We start from the raw sequence: 27,320 nt of genomic DNA, 5'->3' as shown, positions 1-27,320 counted from the left end.
CTTATTGTCTCCACATGTTTATACAGTATCCACTCCAACTGTAGCTTCTCCTTTCGAGACTCATTTCAAAACCAAAAGCAGTACCAAAAGATGTGGTGAGGGTTTCCTTCCCAGTGAAGCGAATCTGAAGTGCAGAATTAACATGGGATTTATTGACTCACTCACACAAATGTTACCGGAGAGACTGCAGAGAGACATACTTTTGGCTTAGCTCTACTCCCACAGCCGTCCGTTAAGACTTTTCCCGTTGACTCCAGGCAGCGCTAGCCTACGTATCACTTGCAACTCTGCTAGTGTTACCTTTTACTTTCAAATACGAAATGTTCCTCTGTAACAGACGGAAAAATATTTCAGGAACTTTTAAAATCTGTTCCTCCAAGATACATTTTGACTTTTATTTTTTTTTAAACACACAGAGGCACGGTTCCTGGATGCAAGCACATGTGACCTGTTCTAAATAAAGGATATTTTCCACTTCTTGCACAACTGGAACAGATATAAGCAGTAGCTTGAACAAACTGCATTGCAGAACCCAACCAGAATATAAAACACTTGAATTAAGATCCATAAATAGCAGTAATATGAAAAGACTACCTCAAATAAGGCACAAACTCAATGTTGAGAAGCCTAATGTAATCAAGTTCAAATTTAATCACCCTGTAAAGTTCATTTACAAAATTAAATTTGATCAGCTGCAGACTAAGGCACTTCAGGAAAAAAAAGTCCTCTTTGGCTCCAGATGAAGTAACATTTGTGAAACGTGTGTCCCTAGTGAAATTCGTATTTCCTCAACAAATACCAGGTATTAAAAGGGAAGTTTTAACTAAGACTTCAGTGTTTAGCACAGCACTAGGAGAGGGGGGAAAAAAACATCCTAAATGGACAGAGATGAAGAACTAGCTGATATAAGTAAAACATTAAAAGTCTACATTTTAAACCCCCCCCACATGTGGACACCAGGAATTACAAGAATTTTATAAACACCACTGTTTTAATAGTGACAAACTCCACATCTCAAGGCTATTGCTCATAAAGCAAGAATAAGCTTCCCAAAAAAAACAGCATGCAACTTAAAAGCATTCTCTAATAGGTTTTTTTTTCCCCCCAATAAAAATACTTCAGTAACTGCATCATTCGGGTGCTTTTTAACCACTCTGAAGTAAGCAAGCTGGGAAAGGGCAACAGAAAATAGCACAAAGAGCAGTAATTTACCTGCAGGTACATGGTTTTATTAAGAGCAAGGTAGTAAATTACCACAACTGACAATAACTTGATGGCATTTGTTAGGTCACACATACCACCCAAATGGGTACACATTACAGAGAACAAAAAAAAAAAAAACACAAAAACAAAGAACAAGACAACCAGAGAAAAGCAATTGAATATGGAACTTCTTTTGCTGCATTGGGCACATCTGGATAAGTTCAGATCACCCTGTACAAATGCAGACTGTAACATCTCTACTTCAAGATACCAGTTTGATATAATGAAATATCACTTTAATAAGTCATATGATGTACAGAATCCACATAAGCAGCATGACAGATGTAGCTTAAGCCTAGAGTACCCTGATGACTGCATGTAGACACGTCAGGATGTGTGTTTACTTAGGTAATAACTGATAATTTTCTTCACTGATTGCCTTAAAAGAAAAAAATCAGTTCATCATGCACTGCTTGTATCAGAAACCAGAAAAGAAATCTTATTTACTTGCTCATTACATAAACACATTTATATCTAAGCTTATGCACTTACAAACTAGAACTATGATCCTTCAGGAATATGGTAGGAAAGGAATAAAGTATGGATGGATTAGGGTGGGGGGGAAATATATCTCATTGTCTTTCTGGCTAGTCACACAGTTCAGTTTCCTTCCACAGTGAAAAGTGACTCTGGAGAAACCAAAACAACTGAAACATCTTCTCAGTTTTCAAAGACATTCAACCACAGCAAATTCCAGTGAACCCTTAAATGGAGCTAGCACTTAGCACAAGAAGCTAACTCCTCATGAGTCTGAGGGATTTAGGAAATATGGTTGGAACTGATGTATCTCAGCTCCATGCATTCTCTCCACCCCCTACGATTAAAGCTTTTTGCTGGGCTTACATTTTTCCTTGGCCTCTAGCATTCAATTGTGGCTTGGCCTAAGTTAGTACAGTATTTACTGCAAAAAGCTTTTATTATCGGACTCCTTGTGGCTTTGGATTGCAGACTTGAATTACGAAATACGGATGGAGGAGCTGTGAGGGCACACTGGAGAGGAGAAATCTTTGCTCGTTTTCCAGTACATGACAACCGGTTAATCTGGAAGGAAGCAAACAGGAGTGTTTTACTGAGTGAAGGACAGCAGTATCAGTAGGGCTCAGTTAAACTGGGCAACAAAAAAGTTTCTTCTTGGTTCAGAGCACTTTTACGTATTTCAGAGCTGGATGGCTTTTTTCTATGTACGATTTCAGCTACTGTGAGTAAGCCAGGCAAGCTTCTCACCTCTTATAGTTAAAAAAGAACAGAGAAAGCCCTGAATGTTGCTAGGAAATAAGCAGTTCTCACCAGGGAAAAGAGTAGATCATTATTTAGATTAATTTCCTAACATCAGCTATTGCCTCTGGTTTGCCTGTTCCCCAGGCACCTTTCTTTGCTCTGGTTGCAGAGAAGACAGTAGGAAAGCAATTCCCATGGCCACAGTCCCATTGCTACACCACTGACCTGGTGCTACTCCACTAACTGACATGCAATTACTCCTGATTTACATCCACAAGAGAAAGCAGCAGGGCAATGTTGGACACCCTTGATAATCATCAGTCAGACTGGTTTCAGGCCTGAGCAAAGCTGAAGGACTACAGAAGCCCTCTTAGATTATGATCTGAACATCATGAAGCAAACAGGTTTATAAGCAACTTTTGACTCCTGTGACCATCAAGTTTTAATCAGCCTGGCTCCGGGGAGAGATTTATATGGACCTGGCAGGAGCCCCTAGCTCCTTTGCTTCTTCATCTCCCACAAGACCAGGAAGACAAGACTCTACCTCAAGGTAAGAGCTGCATGTGAGCTGAGCAGACTCCACACTGAGGTTAATGTGTCTGTTCACTATCTAACAGGAAAAAAAAAAAAAACACGGGTTGTTATTCCACCCTTGGGGCTCCTTCTTGTATGGATGAGTACATGTTGCAACACCTAAAGCTGACTGTGACAAGCTGGTCACTTCTCCTACCCAACAAACCCTTCCAGAAACATCAGAACAGATGCTTGTCTGAGGCACCACCAGGATGCCAGGACTGATACAGAGGTCTCTTTAAACCCCAAGTGGGCAGTGCTGACTCTGCAGGACTATCAGGTAAGAACATACTAGGACAGGAAAGTTTGAAGTCTAGAAAAGTTTCAGGTGACAACATTTAGAAGATGGCCAAATACTCCAGTGCTTCATTACAAAGCATTATTCACTTTCCCCTAAGAAAAGCAAACAACACAGGGATGCATTCAGGTCCCAAAGCATTGAGTAACAGGAATTAAAAGCAGTTGGAACATCTCTGCAAGCTCCAATACAAACCTGCTATCTGTGCTCCATGCCCACACTATGTGAAGGCACAAACTGCTGACTGCAAAGTGGACGACCATAATGGGACAACTCCTGCACGCTCATCGGAACCACAGCTGGTGCAAACAGGGCTACTGACAACAGCGTAGTTGTCACACTCTACCCCGTGACTGCTGCTCTCCACTGGCAACACCAGCACTGAACCTGAAGCCCTGTGGTCCTCCCAGCTGCCTTCATCACAACTGGAGCACATCCATTGCTGGTGAAGCCATCTCATCTGCACTGTCTTTTTTCCACCTACTAGCCTGGCTCCCAGCTAATTACTTGGATAATGGTAACCTCCCTGCACAACTCTGGAGGGCAGAGAAGTTCTGTCAGCTTTGCTTAGGTTGGTTGGCCTATCAGGCTGTAAAAGGTTGCACATCCTCAGCACAACACATAACCACTTCTCATCAATAACACAGGTTGAATCAGAGGTAGAGCTGCTGTGAAGACAGGCTGCAGGAGGTTTGCCAGCCCGATTTGCCAGCCCTTGCAACAGTGACAGGATTTGTAACATCTTTCACTACAAGACCTTCAATGTTTCTGAAACATTCCCAGCACAATCAAAATATTATTTATTTACTTTGGAGTGTGTCTGACAGGTGGTACAACCTCAGCTCATTCTAGTAACATTTTGTTTTTAAACATTTACCTTCCCATTCATTTTTCAGATGCACCCACAGCAGAAGGAAGAACACTGTTCAAAACTAAAGACCAGGACTATGAAGACAGGATGACAACAAGCTTGATTACAAACAACAAGTACTTGCAGCAACGACTTTTTATTCAGTTGAACTACTCAGGAGAGCATGTAGTGACGACATGGAGGGTTTGTTACCACTAGAGGACTTTGAATGAGAAAGCAGAGAGAGAAACATGCTATTGCTGACAAGGTAGATGCTCAAGGCACAGGAGCATTTGCTTTCCTTCTCCCGTACTAGGATGGGATGCAGGTACCTAACACCCCATAAGGGGGAGAGGCACACAACGCCTTATTTCCCTTTACGGACCCTATCTCTGCAACGCAGCCACTCCAGATAAGAAAAAACCGTATATATGAGGAAAAACACACTTGACGGAGAAAGTGACATACCCAGGCAAAAGTTCGCAGTCCTCAAAGCAACTACAAGTAAGAAACCTGCTCTCAAAATCAACCCCCCCCAGCCCGAGCCAACCTCTCGCACCACAAGCCCTTGCCACAACTCGGCGGCCCCTGCGCTGGCCTCACCCGCGCGGCCGCACCTGCCGGGGGCGCGGGGGGCTGCGGGCGCGACCGGCCGCGCTGGCCGGGGACAGGAGCCACCGGTGTCCCGGCCTGCCCCAGAGCGGCTCGCCCGGCGTGACAGCGAGGTCCCGCACGGCCGACAATGCCCTTTACATAACGCCGGCCCGGCCCGCCCTCCCGCCCAACAACGCCGCTATTATGGCAGGAAAGCACTAAATGGCCGCCCGGCTGCGCAGGATGCCTCCTCTCAGCGCGGGGGTGGCTGAGACGGAGAAGGGGGGTATTTCAGCGTTTACAAAGGGCCTGACTCAGCGCGGGGCCCCGCCGCGCCGCCCCGGTTCCGCAGCGCGGGGGCACCGCGTCCTCCGCCCGCCGGAGCGGGTCGCCGGCCACCGCCTGTCCCACCTGCTCTTGAGGGGCTGGCTCTTCAGCTCGTAGTAGGTCTTGGGCTCCTCGTGGAACTCCTCGCCCACCTCAAAGTCCGGCACGATCCCCGACTCCGCCTGCATCGTCGCCGCCGCCGCTGCGAGAGGGAGAGACGGGAGGTTACCGCCGAGCCGAGCCCCGCCGCGCCGCGCCGCCCGCTCCCGCGCACACACAGCGCCGCCGCCCGCCCCGCCTGGGACTTGTAGTCCGCCCCGGGGCCGGCCCGGCCGCCTCCGCCCGCCGCGTACTACAACTCCCGCCGGGCCGCACCGCACTGCACCGCGCCGGGAAGGGCCGCGCCGCGTCCGCTCGGTTCGGCCGCTGTCAGGCGGGGGTGCCGAGCCGAGCCCAGCCCGGCCGTGCCGTGCCGTGCCGTGCCCGCCACCTGCACCCCGAGTGCGCGCTCCTCGCGCTGACGTCACGCGGCTCTGACGACAGGCAGCGCCGCGCGTGACATCACGCCTGCCCTCAGCCCGGCCGCAGCGGAGCTCGGCACGGCCCGGCCCGCGGGGGCACAAACGCAAAGCGCCTTTCCTCACACCCTCGCGAAGGGTCTGGGCGATGACAGCAGAGGCGGCGGCCTCGGCGCCACAACCAGGCTCCTGCGCAGCTCCGGGCGCGGGCAGTGGCCTCGTTGGGAGCGCTGCGGGAGGTTGGAGCGGAGCAGAGGGTTCCTCTCAGCCGAGGAGCGTGCGATGAGTTAGAGTGCAGATCACAGAGAAGATCCACGGGCGATAGAGGGTGGGACGTTTATGGTAATTCACTTTGTGGGGTACGGTAGCAATGGGCATTCACGTCCCAGGACTGTTTGCCCTGTGCAGAACTAGTTTTCAGCACAAGAACGTGTAGCTCTAAGGGGCGTCCTTCACACTTCATGTGCCGCTAAAAACAGGCAGAGGCTCGCTGCATGGTGAAGAAAGGTACAATAAAATCAAACATTTGAGAATCAGACGGGTTTCGATTATTTGCAGCAGAGAATTGTCAACGCTGCCTCATCTCCCAGATTGGCTCTGGCAGGATTAGGAAACTGAGATAATCTTTGATGGATTTGCCACGCTCCATCGTACCCACAATAGGCACTTGGTCCCAGAAGCAGGAGGGCAGGTGAGGAGGCCTTGGCACGGGTGGCGTCAGGGATCAGAGACATCCCATTCCTGCTCAGCTACTGGAGAGTGATGGACTTGGTCCTTCCTCAGGTTCAAAGCACTAGGGGCAGAGGGTTCTGGACTTAGTAAAAAGATCCTGTTTAGCCTTTGTTGTTTCCTTCAGACTAGGGTTTTGATGAGAGGCCACAATGCTGCAGGGAGCTCGATTTCAGGAGTGAGGCCCTCACAAGGGGCTGTATATCAGCACTGACCATCAGGATGTTCCTCTGTACAACCCAGAAGGCAAGAAACCTTCCTCAGCTCTGCCTTTTTTCCTTACATGCTGTGATGGTAGGGTGAGAGAGATCTTCTAATTCAGGAATGCTGCAGGAAATGTCATTCGTGGCATTTCTCCAGAGCTTTGACCTCACTAAATGATGTCACACATCAACTCAAAGGCCCAGGACATTTAAGGACACTTGACAACTGATGTCAAATAATTCTCGTGCCGTCATACTGCTCGCAGCTAAAATCACACCACTCCTGTTGTATCATTGCAGCACCACTGACTCCATACAACCAGATAAGTCAGAAAAAACAGCTTCTACACACATCTTTTTCCTGGGCACAGCTGCCAAATCTGCTTTGTGCTGCAGTGGGGACTGCTCACACCTGGACAGCCAGGATCCCCACTCATTTCAATGTGAGATTTGATGGAATAAACTCCAGATTTTTAGCTTAGTTTAGAAATTCAGGTCGCAGATTATTATGCAGCTGCCAAACTCCAAGCAATGACTTACAAGAAAGAGTAATGACTTTAATGAATCAGATACAACAAATTGGATAAGGCCCTGAAGAATGTTCTTTTGAGCCCACATTGGCAGATGGCTGGGATAACTCGACAGAGGAGTAGGCTTGCTAACAGTGCTTTCGGGGGAAAAAAGGCAACCAACAAACAAACAATTAAAAACAATATCGAATAAAACCCCACTGCTGAGCTACAGTTACAGCCTGAGCCTCTGTGGGCTGGGGGGTGTCTCTGACAAACTGTGTTTTCATGAGAAATGCTACACGATTTGATGCAAAGCGGCACGGAACAGGACTCGTCTCTTTGTAGTGACTTTGCTGCTATTTTTCCAGGTGTAAAAATGAGATACTCTCTTCTGCTCTTCAAAATGTATGACTTATGAGCTTTCAGCTCTGCTTTAATTATAGCACTAGTTCTAAAGAACTAAGATCTAGTATGCAAATATATGTCCTAGGCAATGCTGCTTCACTTGAGATACCGCAGCTTCTGCAGGGCTGGCATGTACAGCTCACAGGGAGGGAGGAAGCTGGTTTTCTTTTCATCAGACCATGAAGCTTTTATTTCTGCCTTTCCTCCCTCCTCTGTGCAATGCAAAGTTTGTATTTGATGTTCAGATGGGGGCAGCTTCTCATTGCAGCTGGGCTGATTGGGACCTTCACACTGTTTTGCTGAGTCATACAAAGCTTTATTCTATTCATAATAGGTGTCATTTGTGTTTAGAATACCTTTTTTAGAGCCTCTCTTTCAGGGTAAAGGAACAATACTTTCACTGTGCTTAAGCAGGATACTAATACCTCAGCATGCCCCAAAACAAACATGATGCTTAAAGATGAATTCTGTTATGCCAATAATGCAGTTAGATTTCCACAAACAAAATTAAATTAAACCCAAAATACATATTAGCTGAAATTAAAGATGAAGTGATTATGTTGTTGACACAGGGTTTAGATTTCTGTGTAGTTATTCCATACAGCTAGATTTCTCTATAGCTCTGTTGTTTTCCAGTGATTGGTGTCAAACTGCTTTAGGGAGGGGAGCAAGAATGGTTATCCCACTTAGCAAAGTGAAAAACAAAGCACAGAAAGCATTTGCCAAACATCAAATCAGTGGCAGAACACAAACTTTAGTGTTTGTGTTATGGGCATAACCCTAATGAGACTCTTACCAGGAAGGCTTTCTGTAACCTTGTCAGTCCACTAAGAGCAATGACCTAAGAGCAAGTCTGAAACACTCTCTAGGAAGTAAAGCTCCGTTTTGTCAGGAGTACAGTTCCATAGCCAGATTTAGGAATCACTGGGAATGCACAGCTTGGTTTTATATTGCCTGAAACTGGCCCTGGTTTCAAGAATGATTTCATGCAAATTGTAGTCAGAATAAAACAAACAACTGCATCCATATCAACAACTACCTGTTGAAGATAATGCTCCTTTTGCCCACACTTGGATTTCAACCATTCTCCCTTTTTTTTTTTCAAATGGAATTAAATTTTCATGCCTTAACTCCTTCCTAGACTTGCCTATTAACATTTAGCAAAATAGACAGTCTCAGTGCTTATAGGACACTTCTGTCCCGTTCTTTACCCAAACTAACACAACCCCCACCAAAAGCCGTGAGCGATTGTGTTGGGGCTCCCCAGCTCTGCTTAGCTCACCACTGTCATGCAGATATCTTTGCTCTGGTCTGCATCCTTCAGTTATTTTCCAACTGATGAGTTTGGTGTTGCTAAAGTTGTTAAAGTAAGTGTCCAGATTATTAGAAAGATTCACCTTTTCAAACCAGATTGTCGTCTAGTCAGAGAAAAAAGCACAGAGGTTCAGGAGACTGAAGGGCTTTGGCCTTGCAGCTCCTGAGGAGAAGGGTTTATCAGAAGACACAGCTCTTCCTCATTCTGAACCAACATTTCCTGTGATTTCAGCAATGATTTTCAAGATACTGTGGGGTGCACAATTTAATGTGCAGCAAGCACATGGGGCAGGGCTGATATTTCCACACACCCTCCCTAGGATTGCTTTTTTACAATTCCCTCATTTGTTGTATCTTCACTTACAGTTATCACTTTTTTTTTTTTCTCTTCTGGCCTACAAATACAATTTTAAATGTTTCTCCCATCAGTGATTTTGCTCAAACCACAGTCTGGGAATCTCTAGTTGACAGCAGGGAGGGGCAGCATGGATTGGTATCTGTACAAGCAGGCAAAAAATCGACACCTGACTCAACAATGAGTTCCTGATTGGGAAGGATTTCTCCACACCAACTATTGTACATTCATTTGAAGAGGAAAGGAAGCTGCTATTCAAAAAAATAAACAGACATGTGACAATTTGGAAGAAAGTTCCCAGACCTTTGAAGTTGTACTCAGTATCATACACTGTGAAATTCAGGAAGATAATGCAACTTATCCCTGCAGACTAAAAGACAGGAAGTTGTTATTGCTCTTTATCTCCCTACAAGGCAGAAAATTTGTTTAAAAGCTTTCAGTATTCAATACAGAAAGAAAGGTGGCATTTAAGTTAGAGCTTCCAGTACCCATGGAGAGATTATGTAGAGTGTCATAAGAGCACCCTGTCCCGTTTCTTTCCACCAGCTGCATATATTGCCAGTTCAAATCTCCCATTCCCAATATCTCATCAAAATTATTTCACTCTCTCGAGTCAGATGTAGCAGAGCCCCTCTCTGCTCACACTCTTTGCATTCTACCTCATCTCTTGTCCTGGTTTCTTTTTATCCAGTCACACCGTTCCTTCACAGACTCCCAATTTGTCACCTTTCTCCTTCCCTCTCCAGCTGCCACCCCGTCTCTTTGCCCACCCAAGATGCATTCCTCCTCTTTCAGACCTCAGCTCCCTCCACCTCCCAGCAACACCCTCACACACTTTTTCAGGATTTAATCACAGTTTCTGCCTACCCTGAGTGCCATCTGAGCTTTGTCTCCCATAAGGTGCAGTTTTCATCATTTTCTGCCTTCAAATCAAGGAGGTTTACTTCTCCCCACTCAGGAGAATAAACCTAACATGTTCCTCTCAGCAGAATCTCCCTGCACACAGCAGCTCAGAAGTGTAGCGGTGGGGAAATCCTGCTCCCATTCAGGATGGAAAATGTCCAAGAGGGATGAAACCCGTGGAAATGTAACTGCTGTTTTGCTGTGCATATGTGAGCTACAGCTGTTTCAAAGAAGCACCATTTAGCCTACTTGTCACAAGAACAGCACATGGCATATCTCTGACATACATGAAAACCAGCAGCCACATACAGCAAGATAATTCTTCCAAGCTTTGTCAGTTTGCATGCAGGGCTTTGCCAGACAGCCAGTGGTGACCAAATGTTTTGAGAGGGAATCCAAAAGTCCTTTTATGAGGGAGAACAACAGGCCAGCTACCCCAAGTCTCAGCAGGACAGCCTTACTCTCCTCAGCCTGCCTCACACAAGATGCTGCTGCGAGGTCTAATAATTTCACTGCAAGTTTTGCCTCTGCTTCTCTCAGGAAATGTTTCAAGTTCTCAGACTGAAAATAACCCCCCTCGTTACATGAATGCCCCAGCAGAAACCAGCAGAATTCATATGCTTAAAATATAGTTTGTAAGACTGTGTCATCAGTTTGGAACAAAGTCTGAAACTCTGTCAGTCCCAGGGTGGTTTTATCAGCAGAACTGAAGGTGATTAATTCTGCAGCTGGGGCTCCTGAATGAATTGTGTTACTCTAATGAATCATCCAGTAATTCCTAGTCCTCCCTTGATCTCTGCCATATTTAGATAGGTAATGAAGAATTCAAGGGGGAACTGGATAATCTCTGTTGTCCAATATCCTTGTTTTGATTTTCACATGTTCCTCTTTCCAGACACTAACTCATGACACTGGTTAGCAACAGGAGCAATGACACAAACAGAAGCTGCAAGAGCAATGTCATTCTGACTTGGCTTTAGGAAGGGGATTAAAAAAAAAGCCTAGACTGGGGATTAAGTAATTCCCTCTGATTCTTCTTCAAAAGAGCAGCCTTCATGATTTCCACATTTAGAGACCGAGCTTGGTGCTGAAGGCAGATGTTCCTAGGTCCTAACACAGTGTGTTGAGGTGTCACAACTGCCTCTGCAGGGACAAATGATCAAACTTCCCTGGTCTCTGGAGGTATTCAGGGAGAGGATTTGCAGGATGGAGGAGAGACACCTGAGGACTCTCAGCTGCGGTCGGTGGCCTGGAAAAGAGGATCTGACAGGCTCTAAACTAGACTCCTGGCCAGTGACACCCAGTCACCCTTGGATGTGGTGGCACGTTTGCAAGCTGAGAGGTAGACACTTGGCCTTTTCTTCAAGTGAAAGCTGAGGTTCTCCTGAGCTGATACAACTCAAAGAACTATTGCCTCGGGAATGACAAATTCCAAGAAAAACAGCAGAAGAGCAGCAAGCTACATGTGATCACCTTCTCCTGAGGACCAGAGGGTTATTCTCCCAGTGGGAAATAATTTGGGTCTTGCTTCTCAAAGACTGCTGCAGGAAGGCAGTCCCACTGAGTCCTCAGCTCAGCCTGCTGAGCAATGCTGGGCTTTTGCAGGCTCTCAGGGAGAAGGAAAAGCAGGAGCAACCAGAGCTGAGCCCCAGCAGGTATCACCAACTAGCACTCAAACACAATCATAGATAGGCTGGGAACTCAGTAAAAGCCCATGGAATAAAGCTTGTGAGGGCAACCTCACGTGGCTAGCATGGCATTGCAAATACGGTTAATTAAACTGGTGCAAAGGCCAAAGCAAACATAGATGAACCAGGTTAAATGCTCATTTATGCTGCTTTTGTGTAATTTGGTACCGTATCAGTGCTTATTAAACTGATTACAGAGTTAACTGGTTTATATGCATTTGCCTGAAGTACTGGCGCTGGTTTGTGTAGACTGCTTTAAAATAAAAGGCCAACCATACACCTCTGCCAGTTTTTCCCTGGTGTATTTAAACCAGTACAACCTGTAGAGACATGTAAGAAGCTGCTTTTAAAGAGGAGCAAAGTGCATTGAGAAAAGAGGACTTGGCCCAGCAGCACTGGTCTCCAACACCTTGTTCTCAGCTTTCCCGAGAAACTGTGTCATTTTCACATCAACAACACTTAGGTCTAAATTTGTTTCCTGAAAATCCTATTATAAAAGGTGAGATCAAAAATCACAGCCCATTTTGAGGGGTTTTTTTTCTCCCTAATATGCATAATCTCATCAATTAAGGGGGCAAGATGTTTGTTTTCTTTCCCACTGTCTAATAATAGTTTTGAACAGAAAAAGCAGAGCTTTTCAGTGACAACTTTCTTTAGCTGTTTTGATGCAGTCTCATGAATGCTTCCTGTATTTTATCTGTCTTTTGAGAGAGATTTCATTACAAGTGCTGTTTGAAGAGAGGAAGGCTTTTTTGTTTACATTTAAAAAGTGAACATATTAATCAGGAGCTCAAATACCAAGACCATTATATTTCTGCTCTACATCTAGCCTTTACATACACATCATGAAACACAAACCCTCCCTAAATGTCTTAAAATACCCACCTGAAATCAGAATAGAATGCTATTTTCTATTAAATACTAAAATATTCCCCACTTCAAGTCAGAATCTCTTTGATTTTTCTCATCTACAGTATTTCTACTGCAATTACTTTCTGTGTCACCACCTAAAGAGTTTATCTTCAAATAAAAACTAAGCAGGGAGAGAATCAGAAATCCATGGGAAAAAAAAAGAGTGTTCAGTACATAAAGCCTGCTGAGACTGGTGGGGGTTTTAAAGGAGAAGAATTAAAGGATAAGGGCCAATTTGCTGAATTTTTGTGTTACCTTTCACACTTTTGGATGTGCAAAAAAGAATGACCTCAGCTAGCAAACTATGTGGTGAGTATTTCCAATCTGTATTATAGACATAATGGATAGCACGAATGGCCAAAAGTATGTACAGTTGAAATCAAAACTACCCATAAAAAAAAAACCCAAAAAGGATTCCCAAAACTCTTCTTGAGTGATCATTAAATGCTTCAGTCATAATGTGTGCTTACTTCAGAAACTCTACAGGGAGACGTTTTTCCCTGCTTTTCTCTCAGCAGGCTGCCATTTGACCTGAACAGGCTGTGTAAGTGTGTGCCATTGTCTCCATCTACCTGCAAAGGACAACTTGCCAGAGGATTTTTTTTCTTTTCTTTAAAGGCAAGAGGCTTTGTTTAAAAAAGGGAAGTTAAAGGCCTGCCAATGCATCCCATGCTAAACATGGATCTGTCAGTCTCAATGCCTACTCGTGAAGGAGGGAGCCGGATTCATCAACTGTAAAGAAAGGATGCCCCTTCCCTCAGTGTAAATCCAGGGATGAGTTTGAATGTTTCCTTCAAATATGTGCACACAAGAAGCAGAAAGTAAGGCAACTTATCCAGTTATATGCCTCTCTATTTTTGCCCCTCTGTTTGCAGCCCTCCATCAACTTCCCCACACTTCTTTTTGTTCTGTGTTCATAGAATGACGGAATGGTTTAGGTTGGAAAAGACCTTTAATTGTTAACACCCATCACTTTTCCTATCAGACTTGGCCTGTGAAGAGGCACAGGGCACAATACTCACACATCATCCCTCACTTGGATCTCCTCTGGTCACCCAACTAGCACCAGGGAACTCAAATTCAGGAGCAACGTTGAACTGCTTGATCACCCTGAGTACTTTTTGGCAAGGGTCCCTTTGTGGTCTCGCAGCCAAAGGCAAGTGGCGTTAGCTTTGAAACCTTGGGAGAATATCAGTGTAGCTGTGGCCCATGGACCAGCCATACCCAGTGCAACAATCCAACAATATAGCTTGAACCACTCCTGCTTTTTTGGAGGATTTGTGGTGGCAGTCCTTTGGGAAACACAATACCAACAATACTGCTTTGTGTATTAGGAGATTTGATAAAGAATAGCACAGCCTGGACCAAATTGTACACAGCTAAGTGACTCGAATACATGAACAGACTTTTGGCTTAACCTTCCACACTGACAGATGATGTAGTACATGAGAGCAGGATATTCAAAGTGCTTCAGATTGCCTCTATTTGGCAGAGCAGCTTTCATGGATATGGCTGAAGTGAGCTGACTTCTCTCCAAGGAGCTAGTCACTAAGAAAACCAGACCTGGAGCTCATGCTTTCCCAGAAGTTAATGCCATTACTGTGGCAAAATGGAATTAAAAGAACACTCTGTACTGCTGTGGGAGAACAGAAAAAATACCCTCTAGTGATTTCCATGAAAAGGCTTGCACATGAGGCCTTAATCCAAAGGTTTTTTGCAACACAAAGGCCTTGCTCAGCAGCAAAGTAGGTGTTAGTCTAGAGCAGCCAGTTATCTGATTGCATTACCTGCCCATGCTTACCTGGGCTGTCCTTGACAGGAGGACATATCTGTCAACCTGTAGATCTCTGTTGGCCTGTGGACATCCAAGCAGTTCAGAGTATCCACCACTTCTTTGGTCCAAAACTGTAAATGGGTATCAAAGAACCCAGTACTTGCCTCACACCTGTGACTGCATCTAGGTAATTAGCCCTGGCTATTTCCAGAACCTTCATAAGTCTTTTCAGTTTTAATAAAGAGGAGGCTACAAACTGTAGCTCACAGAGATGTTCAGATAGATATCAATAGGAATTCATATATCACTCATGCCTGATCCTTATCAGGTGAGAGCTGTTTTTGAAGTAGATTGATCTGTCAAGAGCTGATAAAGCCTATCTCACCTAATTTTCCCCAACAGTGGTTGTATTTATTGGAACCTGGGATGTATTGGGGTCTACAGCTACTGTAGGATCAGAGCTCAAGATCTGTGGAAAGCCCAAGGAAGGTGCTGCCCAAGCCAAGGAGCTCAAATCTTGCTTCTTATAAAGAGCTTGATTGTGCCTTATTCATGTCAGGTGATCACAAGACATCTTAATGCCTCTCAGTCCTTGCATGGAAAATCATCTTCCTCCATGAAGCAGGGTTATTAACCAGGTGTCTCATTTCTACTGCAAGTGCAAAAGGGGCTATCTCAAGCTGCTGTGTTGTCCCATGTCTTGTTGAGACACAACCAAATAACAGGGTTGTACCTGACCCTCATAATCCCCTTCAGAGCAACGCACGCCAGGTCAGTTGGCACCTCTGGGACAAGGGCACACATTTCCACTCAAGGCACGAACACTCCTCAGGTGTTTGCTACCCACAGCTGGTCCACACCTGCATTTTTCACCATTGCCTGCAAACCAGCCAAAGGCCATACACTCCTTTTCCACCCTCTCTTCTTGCAAGGCCCCTGCAAGGGGTTGAATCCTGACAGACCACTAAGCAAGAAGCACACAGCATCCCTGCACTGCTGTATGCATGAGAGATGTCAGAGCTGTTGGATGCTGCTTAGAAAGCCCAAGGAAGGTCTGCCTATTGGTGGCTCTAAGTTGTCTCAGAAAATAAAAATACATTACTTATCATTTCTACATTTTATTAGCAGAAGCAGCACAAGGTGCAGCCACTGGCACTTCCCTGTATCCCAAGTGTTCATAAAGCTTTCCTTGATGTTAGCAAGTCTATTAATAAAGTGTTGCAAGCAATCAGAACTGCTCCACCAGCCTGGGAGGGGGAGTGTTGGTGACATCGTGTTCCAGCTGAAAGTCACGTAAAATCCTCTATACCTTCTTCTGAAAGACATCGGCATCATCAGCAAATGTAAATATGCAATCACAGCACCTCATAATTAATGGGAAAGCACAGGCACAGTTAGCACTGCTGATCCTCTGCTAGTAGTGAATGAACATGGTTCTTGTCCAGTAAAATTCAGCAGCACACCCAAATGCAAAGACCTAACCATATGCTGATCTTCCCAGGTCTTCTGTATCCTCTTCATTTCAGTTGTGGGGTTGAGCCTGGACTTGAAGCTACCATGGCCATCATCTCCCTTTGCAGGAGGAGAGGGCTTTGCCAGGGGTTTCAGGAGCAGGGTTATGCCTTTGCTGACTGTAGACACATTTGAAATCCCACATCAGCACTCTGGGGAGATGCTGTCTGAGCTCACTGCAGAGTGTTAATACTGGAAAGTTCATGTAGGCCTCCTTAAGAAATAGTTTTGTTCTTGAATCTCTGTCTTACTTTTTAAAACACTTGGGAGACAAGAGAACCATCACATTTCCTCTTTACACTCAATTTTCAGATCAAGAGCCTGAAATGCTCACTGCCAGATGTTGCCCTGCTTTCATACAATCCATGTGACACAGGCATCAGTGCCAGCAGCTACGTTTGCCTATGATGTCAATGCACAGATCAGCCAGGGGAAAGCTCCATGGTAGCTGACCGGGGCATACATGCAAGATCACCTATTTTAGATACAGTGTTTCGGTGCAGTTTCCTAAACATCTCAAGCCACGTGTCTTGCTTAAACCAACAAACATCAAGCTGCTACTGCTCAGCATCACACCACCCCCATGCTCATTCTTTGTCATCATTCTTGCGCACACATCATCCTATAGTGATGATACTTATATATTTTAAGTGAAGAGAGAAGTGTGGGAAAAACAAACAGCTACTTCTTTTATCCAAATTCCAGCCTGGATTTCTATAAGATTTTCTAGAACGTTACATTATTATGGTGGAGAGAGAAGTATGTTAAAACTGTGCCAGTGCATATATTTACAGCCTCTTTACACTCGGCATGAAGAAAGAATTCACCACAAATAATGACATTCCATTCCCATGCCAGTGTTGCCCAATTCCTCAGATTTCCATGCGGATGCAAGCATAAGAAATCAGAAGCAAGAGGCTTCTCCAGAGCAGAGGAGGGCAGGGAGTGTTTGCCACAAGGTATGGGAGGGCATGTGTGGAGACCTCACCATGTGGGATGTTTGACTTCTGCAGGAGGGTGCCATGCTCTCTGCCCACCCACAGCTTGCAGCCCTAACAGTGCTCCTGATCTGTTTGATTTTCCCTTCCTTTGCTATATAAGTAAGAAAAGGAAAAGCAAAGGAAAAACCCACCTGGAAAACAGTCTAGGGACCCCTCCAGTACCAAACCAGAACAGACTAGTTGAAGAAACAGGACCTCTCATCAACGACCTCTCATCTGGGGGACAAAAGGACCCCCTGGTGTGTTGCAAATGGATCAAAGATGCTAAGCAAAGACCTGATGTTAGAACCTCACTGAGGTTGTTTCCTTGGTCAGAGAAAACTCTGGAAACAGCTTTCCCTTTGCTGGAACGAGAACATTAAAAAAAAGATAAAGCAGGAGAGGGGAATTCCAGAGAACTGAGACCGGGAGCAGGGAAAAGAAATGTGGTTGTTGCATGTCTGGCATGCACCTGACTGACATTTCACTCTTATAAATGCTCCCAGTAGATAAATTCAGATAAAGGAGTAGAGGTCTTATGATTCAAACACGTGTTGAATAAGAAACCACATAAATGAAAATATCAAGGATACACTGACTGATGAGGCAATGAGCTGTGTTCTGTAAACATTCTTTGAAAGGAAAATCATGTGCTTTGTATTAAAAAGTTGCTTTCTTTTGGCAAAAGTGTATAAAAACTCAGTAAGCCACATCCAGTTACTCACAGTGGGATCTGAAGGCTGCTTTATATGGGAGCTTTCTTTTTTAGCAATGTTCTGTCCATGAAGTGCCACCTTGTCTGTGCACAGCAGCAACGGGGCTCCCAGGCAGGAGTCACGGGGCTGCTGAACCACGTGCTCCCCGTAAAGCTCTGAACTCAGGCTCCCCTTCCTGCTGGCTCTGAGCAGCAGTCAGAAAGTCAGGCAGGAAAGTCCTTCCAAATGGTTGCTCACTCACCAAAATTAGGTCACTAAGGGGGAAGAAACGTCCCTGCAGACTGCAACGGTGAGAAACTTCCTACGCGAGTTCTGTGGGACTGGCAGCCTCGACGAATGCCACTCAAAGCACCCGCCCGCCTCCAGGCTCCTTTGGAGAAGACATAGGCAATGGGATTTTTCCATCCTCTTAAGTTTTTTTGTTTTCCCCCATTCTCAGCTTCTCTGGAACACCTCAGAGTGGCATTTATTGAAATACCCATGAACTGGTTTCCAGAGAAGTCCAAGATCTGAGGTGTGGGTGTGCGTCTGCAGCTGAGAGTTGCCCTACTCGGCTGCCCAACATCTCTGCCCTGCAACTCGGTGAGATAACCTAGACTTTTCTGCTGAATGGGCCCAGGATGTTAAACAGCTCTTCTGCAATGGCTTTATCTACACGGTCAACACAGCAAGCCACAAATGTACTCACTAGAATCATCCCCAAATGGCAAAACTTGTTATACTAATATGCTCTAATGATTTTTCCAGTCCTCAAGCACTGCAGGTAAATCTCTTTTGCTCAGTACTATTTTGGCTTTCATTTCTCCCATCTAAAACACGTGGTCTTTTTCAGTTATCTAAACAGTCTTGCTCTGATTTGCCTCTGCATTTTATTTTCCCTCCTATTTTTAAGGCACCTGTATGACTCTCAGCAGGTCCTTACCTTTGACAATCCCAAAATTAGCTGCCCAGCGGTGCCACGGAGGTTTCCACCAGCAATACCACCAGTCTCTCTCACCAACTACACAAGGAACCTTCAGCACTCAGTTTAACTCAAAACATAACTACCAGAGCAGCTGAGACAGATGAGTTTTACCATCTGCCTTCAAAGCATTGTTATGAAGTTTGCCTCAGATGTGTGACATCAGACTGGCATGAAGCTAACTCTGTACTACCAAGATGCTGCTTGCCATGCTTAGAGCTGATGATCTGGGCACTTCCTGGCTTGAATTTGGGTACCATGAGATGTATAAAAACTACTTTTTTTCACACATTACTTCTACTCCCAAATTTCTAAGCTCAGCCAACACAACCCAGACAGCATCAGGAAGGAAATTAGAATAGAGGAAAAGAAATCTTTCCAGATGGAATTACTGGAATATCTTTGTGTTTAGCTCTGAATAAATATCAGCCTTGAAGACACTTATCTGAGATTTCACACGATTATGTGTGTATCTCCAGCATTGTCCAGGCTTGCAAACCACAGGCCTCTGAACAACCTTGTATGCCCCATCACACACGTATAGCTATTTACTCACATTGAATATTAGCATCTGCCATAAATAGTCCTGCTGTAACCAGTGGCAATATTTCCTCACAGTGGTACTACTCAACATGAGTAAGAACATTACAGCTTGGGAGAGGGTGAGGATGTACACTGAGACCAAACACCAGTCTCTACAAACTACCTCTCCAAAGCTCTCAAAATCTGGTTGACATCACTGTGCCAGCAGCTCCCTCTCTGGGTGTGGGGCCAGATAGGATGCTCCAGTCACTCTCAGGACATGGCTTTATTCTTTCTCGAGAAGTCCCTTGTCCCATTGCCAGACACCTCCCTTCCACCACTCTCCCTGAAGGGCCTCAGACAGAAAGCTGTCTCTTACCAAAACAGCAGCTGCTTAAAGCCAGTGGAAGGCTTCCTGCAGCAAGATACCATTACTTCCCAGTCTGTACCACAGCCATTTTAAACCTCTTTTCCCTACAGGTGTACTCCAAAGCGCTCAGTCCAAAACACAGAGGCATTGAAGCACAGCAGCTGACTGAAATCAAAAGTGGTATCTCAACCATCTGTTTAAAAATGTGAGACCATTGACTCATTAGTTTCATCTAACTCTACCAGCACAATAAAAAAAACACACGCCTTCTGGAGAACAATATCAACACGTGTGGGAGGATCATATCTGTGCAACACAGGGAGGGATGGTGCAGTTAAGAGAAACTCTCTCGGGATTTGCACTGAGCTCTGGCAGGGGAGAGCTGCTGTAGATTGGCACTTGCCATGGTTGTATTGGGGTTTGGGCCATTCCCTTCCCTGGAAATCGGCACTTTTGTTTGGGTCCTCCCCTTTGCCTGGAGATATGGTGATGTAAAGACAACTGAGAGTTTCTTTACTTTTACCACTCTATATTAGAACACTTTTTAAGCAGTTTTTGAAATGAAGTTGTGCTAAATTACCAAAAAGAAGATGCAAGCAGCAACCTCTCCCACCCCCAGCGTCATCTGTCCCAGCCTCATCTGGCCAGCCTGATTATCTGGGATTGTAGGAATTCTGGGACATTACTCACAGGCCGACCAGAGCTGCTCACAGCAACTTTTCCAGACAAGGAGTGAAAGCTGGTGAAGATTAGTTTAACAGAGTGAGCCCCAGTTCTTGGAAGCTGCTGAAGAAAACATAATAAAGAGGGAAATTAGACCTCGGTCTAGGTCAACATTTGAAAGTTGAAGTCTCCTGCTTATGAGCTCACCAAGCTCTGCTGAGCAAGTGGAAGGAAAACATTTTCTCTCTACAGTGTGACTTCAAGAAAGGAAGTTGTGTGGGCAGAAGCACTGGGGTGACTCTAAATACCGTGATAGCTTGTTCCCCGGCACGCAGGCTTGGGAGACCTTGGGGGAATTTCAATATCAAGATGTAGGGAGGAAAATAGTCAATGCCTTCTGCTTTAGAGACATTTATTTCTACAGCCAACTATGACTCCAGCCATAAAGTTTTTATTGCTACCTCTCATACAGTTTATTTATTATAACTTCCTTTTTTGAGTGGGCTGTTTATTTTTAAGCAAGTGTTGTTACATTTTTCACTAGATTACTAATAACCACGTGCTCTGGCTGCTGAAGCTGAATAAGCTGATGTAACTGTAGGTCAGGATCTTAGCTCCTTCCTTAGCCTGTCACCCCAGTAAACATACAGAGGATGAACTCAGGGTTTTCTCTAAGAGCCCTATGTACTTTCCACTTGAAGGATAATGCATGGTCACCGGGTCTCTGGATTGCCACAGATGGGACTGAGCCTTGAGTGACATCTCTACCCACAATCAATAGGACTTTGCAAAATGGAGGGTTAAGGCAGAATTTTGCATTTTAAATTACTTTTACAACAGCCTCCTATTTATGATGCAGCTCTTTCACCTAACAGTAAATCAGGAGTTTCTCAAGAGCTTTGGAGACTGCTTTCCAAGACTCTCAGAACATTTGTTGTACTCCCTGTCTCGGGTATTGTAATGCAAACACTCTTCTGGCATTGGCATTTGGGGATTTTTGAAGCTTCTTTGGTCCAATAAGCCCTTGCCTGTATGACATGGAGAATCTCAAAGCCCCTCCTTCCCAACATCCTCCACCCACCAGCTACTTTATCATACTGAGAGTTTCTGACAAAGTTTTTAGGTATGTATTTTTGGTGTGGAAATGAAGAAACAAAGTTGCTTTGGGTTTTCTAAAATATGCATTCCTCTCCTGAGAGGAGCTTACTGGAAGCACATGTTCCTGGATAGGCCAAACAGCCCTGGGCTGTCCTTGCTGGATGCAGAGCAAGCCTTGTTGAAAAACAGTTGTGACAAGGAGGCTGCATTGAGTGTCTCCTTACACTGGTCTGTACTTTGCTCTCAGGCATTGTGCAAGATGGAGTGGGGCCAAGGTCCTCTGAGCATCACCAGCTTCAGAGACAGACCATCACTTACTGCCCAGGGGAGCTCACTAAAAATATTCTGTCTGCTCATCGATCTGCTGAGGACCTGAGTATTAAACACCTGCACTCTTCCCAGAGGAAAGGTTTTAAGGAGACTACGCCTACTAGCAGGTTTTTTTTCAGGTTGTTTGTGTTTCTAGGTCTCCCTGAGGTAAAATGCCCCTGTCCCACCATTTCCACCGTATTTTCAGTTGCTGAGGTTAGTCCAAGATGTGGTACTGGGATTTGCAGGTGATTGGTATATCTGTCTGGCACCTCCTATATATTTACTGAAATCTGAATTTGTTTTCTATTGTTCAAAGTGGAGCTTACTGAGATGAGAATATTTCAGATTCCTCTGCAGCTGAAGCTTTGGGATGGGCTTTGAAGCCAATGTGCTTTGGATCAAGCCCTCGGCACATTGCTCAATTTTCCATTCTTTTGCAGGAAAACAGTTTCCCAGTGACAGGGTGGAAAAAAGGCAGCAGAGAGGTTTCCAAACAGCTCTCAACTCAGCACAGCAGTGTCAGTTCTCCCATTTAACAGCTTCACTAAGTGCCATTACAGTAATCATCCAAAAAAAGTCTGCCCTGCAGCTTTCAGATGCAAAGGTCACATCTGAGCTTCCTCCTTTTACATGATCAAATCAGAGGTTTTGACCATCTCCTATAATTAGGGCAGACACATTTCCCTTTACCACTTTCCACTGGAAATGCCACGAAGGCTCTGTGGAAAGCTGATGTTTCCTGTTGTAGTGGGGCAGATTCCTATTCGAGTTGGTGTTTCACTCAGAGCACAGGCTGAGCCCATCGCTGTTCACTGGGGAGCACACGAGCTGTTCTGCCGAGCAACTGGAGCATTTCTGTGATGTGTGGCTCGGGCTGCAGTCAGTGTCTGAGCCCCGATGTCCGTATGGAACCCCAAATCCTCGCGGCAGCCGAGATGGAGCCGTGAAATCCAAGATAACAATTGACATCCAAGTTTCCTTCCCAAACGAGGGCTGAAAACCACTTCTCAGCATCCCCGTCCTTAGCTGGGGACCCACGTCGTGAGCTGTGAGGACGCGTGCGGCCCGCGGGAGCCCATCACCGCGGCGGTGGCGGCGGCCGCTGCCGTTCGCGCCGCCCGCAGCAGATGGTGCTGCCGCTTCGCGCGGAGCCGCCGCGCTCCAGCCGCGCGTCCCCCGCTGGGGACGGCCCCGCGCCCGCTCCCCACCGATACCCCACACCCCGAGGGGCTCTCCGGCTGTGGCATAGGCACAGGAAGGTTTTCGGTTGAGCCAAAGAAAAATTGGTGCAGGCTGTTTGTTGGCTAATTTGTGTAGGATCGGTTTGGGGAGTTAAAGAATGAGGTTTCTTGTACAGATGTAGAAACACTAGATGCCGTTCTAAAAAGAATAATCTTTTTTGGCTTGACATTTTCCAGTTTTCAATCAAAGATGCTGCCGTGGGCTCATTTCTAATTTAAATAGGGCACCACCTTTTTCCCCCAGTGAAAGCAGGGAGCTAGGTCTTTCAGAAATGCTGAGAGCAGCTCATTTTTGGTGTGACACCACCCAGCCCTCAGACTGCTCCATCACCCTCAGGTCAGACCACAGCCTGGGGCTGCTGCAGCCTCCATACAGCTGACCAGAGCTTCTTTTTTTCCAAGCTGGAGTGGCAATAGTCAAAATGACCCTATGATTTTTCACTAAGTCAATATCTGAGAGCACAAACTCCTCAGCACATAAAGCAACACATCATTTCTAAATAATAAATGAGGTAGAAATGTACAGCTGGTTTAGAAAGACCAAAGAGAAAAAGCATTACAACATCTACTTCAAATCACTGCCTGGTGTTGAATTCATAAAAAGCCTTCCCCTCTGATCAATCGGTAAAACCCACTTTTCTGTAGCATAACTCCAAACCTGGGACAGCTGCCTCCTGTCCTCAGAAGGATCTTCAGGAACCTTTGATGTGTGCTCCTTTAAATTAGCCAGCTTCAGTACATCAGCAACCAAATCTCACTCTAAGCTGGTCCCCTCTACCAAAATATCTGTCCCAAAGGTAATTTGTGCAAGACTGTCTCCAACCACAATGATATACACACACACATATATATATCCATCATCACATATGATATCAGTTGGCAATGTAACACAGAGTCTAGCAGAGATATTGCCACCACCCCACTGCATCTTCCAGTCCTGGGATGAAAGGATTGGCTTATGGGTGACTTTGGGTAAAGTCCTCCAGTGCCAGAGCAGCAGCATGAGTCCACTGAATTATTTTGGCCTCGACTTTTTCTAGCAGGTTGCTGGGAAACCCTGGCAGATCTGTATCAGCTGGATAATGCACAGAGTGCCTGCCATCCCCTGCCCGTCCTACCCCGCTTGTTTGGGGTAGTAGGACCCAAGCAGAGAGGCAGAATTTTGGGAATAAGATTCCTAAGTCACCTAGGTTTCTGAGGAGCAGACACACAGCTTGATGCTCTCAGGCAGTGAATACATACTGCAGATCAGTGATTGAGAATGCCCATTGCAAGTTACTGTTTACAGAGCAGATGATTTCCACATCGTTTTCTGGATGGCTTTAAAGCTGGTGAGTGCAGTGTTAATGATGTTCAGTCCTATCAGAAACATTTTTCCTTAGCATGGACTCTAAAAACGATGAGTCTACATTTGCAGAACAATGACAGGAGTCCACAGAGCATGAAAACTCTTATTTGGGGTAAAGACTCGCTGAATTGCCTTCCAGCTCAACAAACCCATCTGTGATCTGCTCCATGCACTGAAGCAAGGCCTCACTGTGCAATGAGCCTTTTTGCCTGTGCAAAACACCTTTCTGCATAAAAGATTCAGTCAGCATTGATCGATGAACAGGTAATTGCTCGTCCGTAACGGGATTTAGGAAGAACATGTTCCATGCCCAGTATTATTTTGATCTATGTTACTAAATCACTCATCAAATTCCAAACCCCTTTGTGCTCCCCAGGGAGCACAAAGCAGAAGACGTGGCACTTTTGCTCATGCTTGTAACATTCCTTTTGCAGATAAGTGACTCCTCTAGATTTACAACCATGTCTTCTCCTTCCCTAAACAAGCAGCAGAGAGGATTTGCTACTTCCAAATATGCCTGTGCTCTCCTGCATAATTCCTTGTGGCTTAGCAGGTTATGGGTAAATGATTAGCCTCATCTTTCACTGATATGGGTCATTGCTCATTCCATATTAACATAAGCCTTATTCTGGAAGCAGACAAGTGATGGCAGAGCCAGGGAGATATGACACCAAGGCCTGAGCTTCAGTTTTTAACCAGGTTCTTAGATTTGAGGTCTGGGGAGACAAAAACAGCTTCAGTGATGGGTTCATCAGCTCTGCCCAGAGCAGCCAAGGTCTTTGACTCCCCAGCAGAGATGCCGGCTGGATGTCTTAGGACATATCCACTTTGAAATAGAAAGGAGCCATACATGAATAAAAATGTGATTTCTATGTGTTACTTAAGGATGGTGACATTAATATTTAAAGTGTCTCTGGTTGCAGGTGCAGCCCACTGAAGTTACCATCAGTTTTTCTATAGTATCCAGCAAGCTGATGTTGACCCTAAGACTTATTTTAGTAACAAGATTACTCAGAGAAAAATTATGCACTAAGAACCTTTATGGGACAGGGAAATATGCCAAAAGTAAACTTGGCCAGTGTACTTAATAGATAGGAAACCGTTTGTTTCTTTTTGAGAACTTAATTAAGTTTCCCATGAATTCATTTGTAATAACAGTAATAAGCACCATATATGGGAATCTTCAGTGAGCTCTTAGCAAGGTAATTTCCTGAATTTGGCTTATGGCTAGAGCCAGCTACATCTTAAAATACAGCTGGTATGCATTATTCCATTTGGAGTGTGAGGGTGTGTATGGACTTATTTGCGAGCCTGGGTGTGTAAAATAAATAACTTTAGTGGTGCTTGACATAGTTTTATTGCCTGTGGAATGATGTTTGATCATATTCTGAGGAGTAGTGATGAGAGAGTTGACATGATTTCTTGTGTTTAACAAGGAAGCCTTCAGGAGAGCAGTGTATATGCCTTACACACTCTGGCATGCTCCTTCAGCACCCCTTGGATCACTGTCAGTAAGCAGGAGGGAGAGGCTTTGAATCAAACCACCTGGAATCAAGCTAGGCAAGCTGAAAGCTCTCCCATACTCTGCAGCCTTCATGAAGAAATTCAGAAGAGAAGTTAGAGGGGGAAAGATCCTTTCTCATCAAGGGATGCACACATTTAACTTGCAGCCCTACCTGCTGCTCAGGCCTTTTTCTGTACTTCAGATGCAGAAACATTATTAATAAAAACTCAGTAGCTAAATGGCAAAGAAGAAACAGTTATTGCTGACTAAGGCTGATGACTGTCTGGAGGAAGGAACTGTGGTCTCAGAAGGATAAGCTTTCTTCAGCAGCTGCATGTTGTGTGCACTCAGAGCCCAAGTGTTAATAGGAGAGCTGCAATTAAAACATAGCCAAGACTTCTAAAGCTTTAACCCCCCCCCCCCCCCCCCCCCGCCATTAACTTCAGAAGAGTTTATTTCAGTCCTGACAGGGGTAGGGTAAATCACAGTACAGACATCAGAAATTATCTTAGGGCATGAAGCTGAAATGAAGTGGGTGACAACAGCTGTGGCACACAAAGTATGCGGTTGCTCTTCAGAAAGGCCACAGGAATGCTGGGGAAGGACTGAAGGAGAGCCCAGGGAACAAAAAGGCAGAAGAGACTTTGCTGCAGAGTGTGCTGATATTTCCTCTCACACCCCAAGCAGAACATTGTGTAAGTCACATAGAAGCAGAGTTCTTGCTTGGAGACTACAGCCACCCAAGGATAATAAATTAGAGCTCATTTAAATCACCAGACTCAGCCTCATAGATTTCAGTGAGATCCAGACCCAAGTGGGAAAGGGTACAAAGAAGCCTCCCAGAGGATTAACCCTCAGCAATGCCACCTACCAGAGTTCACATACCTCACAAGGAAGCGATCCTGCGTTTTTCATAATGAATATGTGATAACAAGTCTCCTGCTCACTGGGAAGCTTCCTAAGCTCATACAGTGACTCAGTTTAAAAGCTGACGACCTGGCAGCACAGCTACTTCATCAATAATCTCCTCTTTACAGTTAAGCCAACACTTCTCATGCGATGCCTCAGCTGCCTCAGAGGTTGGCTTGCAGGACAGCATCTCCTTAGAAGTAGAGATGAGCATCCCAGCTGGATCTTCTCTCCTTCCTGACTCATCTGCTCCTCCTGAGACAATGCAAGATGTTGAGACGTCCAATGGTATCTGTGCCACAGGAAACAACTGTCTCTGTGGAGCACCTCTTCTGGGCATACTCAGGACCACATTCTACTAGGTAGCCTGCTGAGAGCTCCCCCCTCCTCCTGCCTACTAAAATACCCTGCCCTCAGCCCTCACCAATGAGAAAGTACAGCTTGTTGTCATTAACTGTATAATCACTCCATGAGATTTCACCTGTCTCCAGATTTCCAGGGATACCATGGCCTTGATTATGCCACCTGCCCACACAGTATTATTCTGCTATAACAAAGGCAGGGAGAATCCCTCTGATGCTGGCTGTGGATCTGCTATACCCTAGCATCCTCCTCCCCACACTCTGGATTTAGCTATTTTTTTTAGATTTGCTGTTTCTGTAGAAGATTTATTGCTACCCTACTATTTTGTGGACATTTAATCAAGAGTCTTTAAAGCTCCCTTAACCTAAAGGCAACATGCCCACAG

General features: G+C 45.3%; 1 protein-coding gene across 3 annotated transcripts in view; it reads right to left on the bottom strand.

Annotated features, from left to right (window-relative positions):
- The window catches only part of MITF (melanocyte inducing transcription factor), a 103,656-nt gene extending 98,080 nt beyond the window's left edge, over window positions 1–5,576 (bottom strand). The window contains exons 1-2 of one of the 3 annotated variants that reach the window (XM_062008033.1): window positions 5,499–5,576; window positions 5,208–5,325 (exon numbers count right to left, since the gene is read on the bottom strand). In XM_062008033.1, coding sequence (XP_061864017.1) covers window positions 5,208–5,311 — 104 coding nt within the window. In that variant the 5' untranslated portion in view covers window positions 5,312–5,325; window positions 5,499–5,576. Of the gene's footprint in view, window positions 1–5,207; window positions 5,384–5,476 lie in introns of those variants that run through there. The other 2 variants (XM_062008032.1, XM_062008034.1) reach the window with 2 other exon arrangements.
- Between the last annotated feature and the right edge of the window lie 21,744 nt (window positions 5,577–27,320).

This window comes from Colius striatus, chromosome 15 (genome assembly GCF_028858725.1).
Source record: "Colius striatus isolate bColStr4 chromosome 15, bColStr4.1.hap1, whole genome shotgun sequence".
In the NCBI taxonomy this organism is placed as follows: Eukaryota; Metazoa; Chordata; class Aves; order Coliiformes; family Coliidae; genus Colius; species Colius striatus.
Note: the sequence above shows the minus strand (reverse complement) of the source record. Positions and strands in the feature narration are given on the sequence as shown.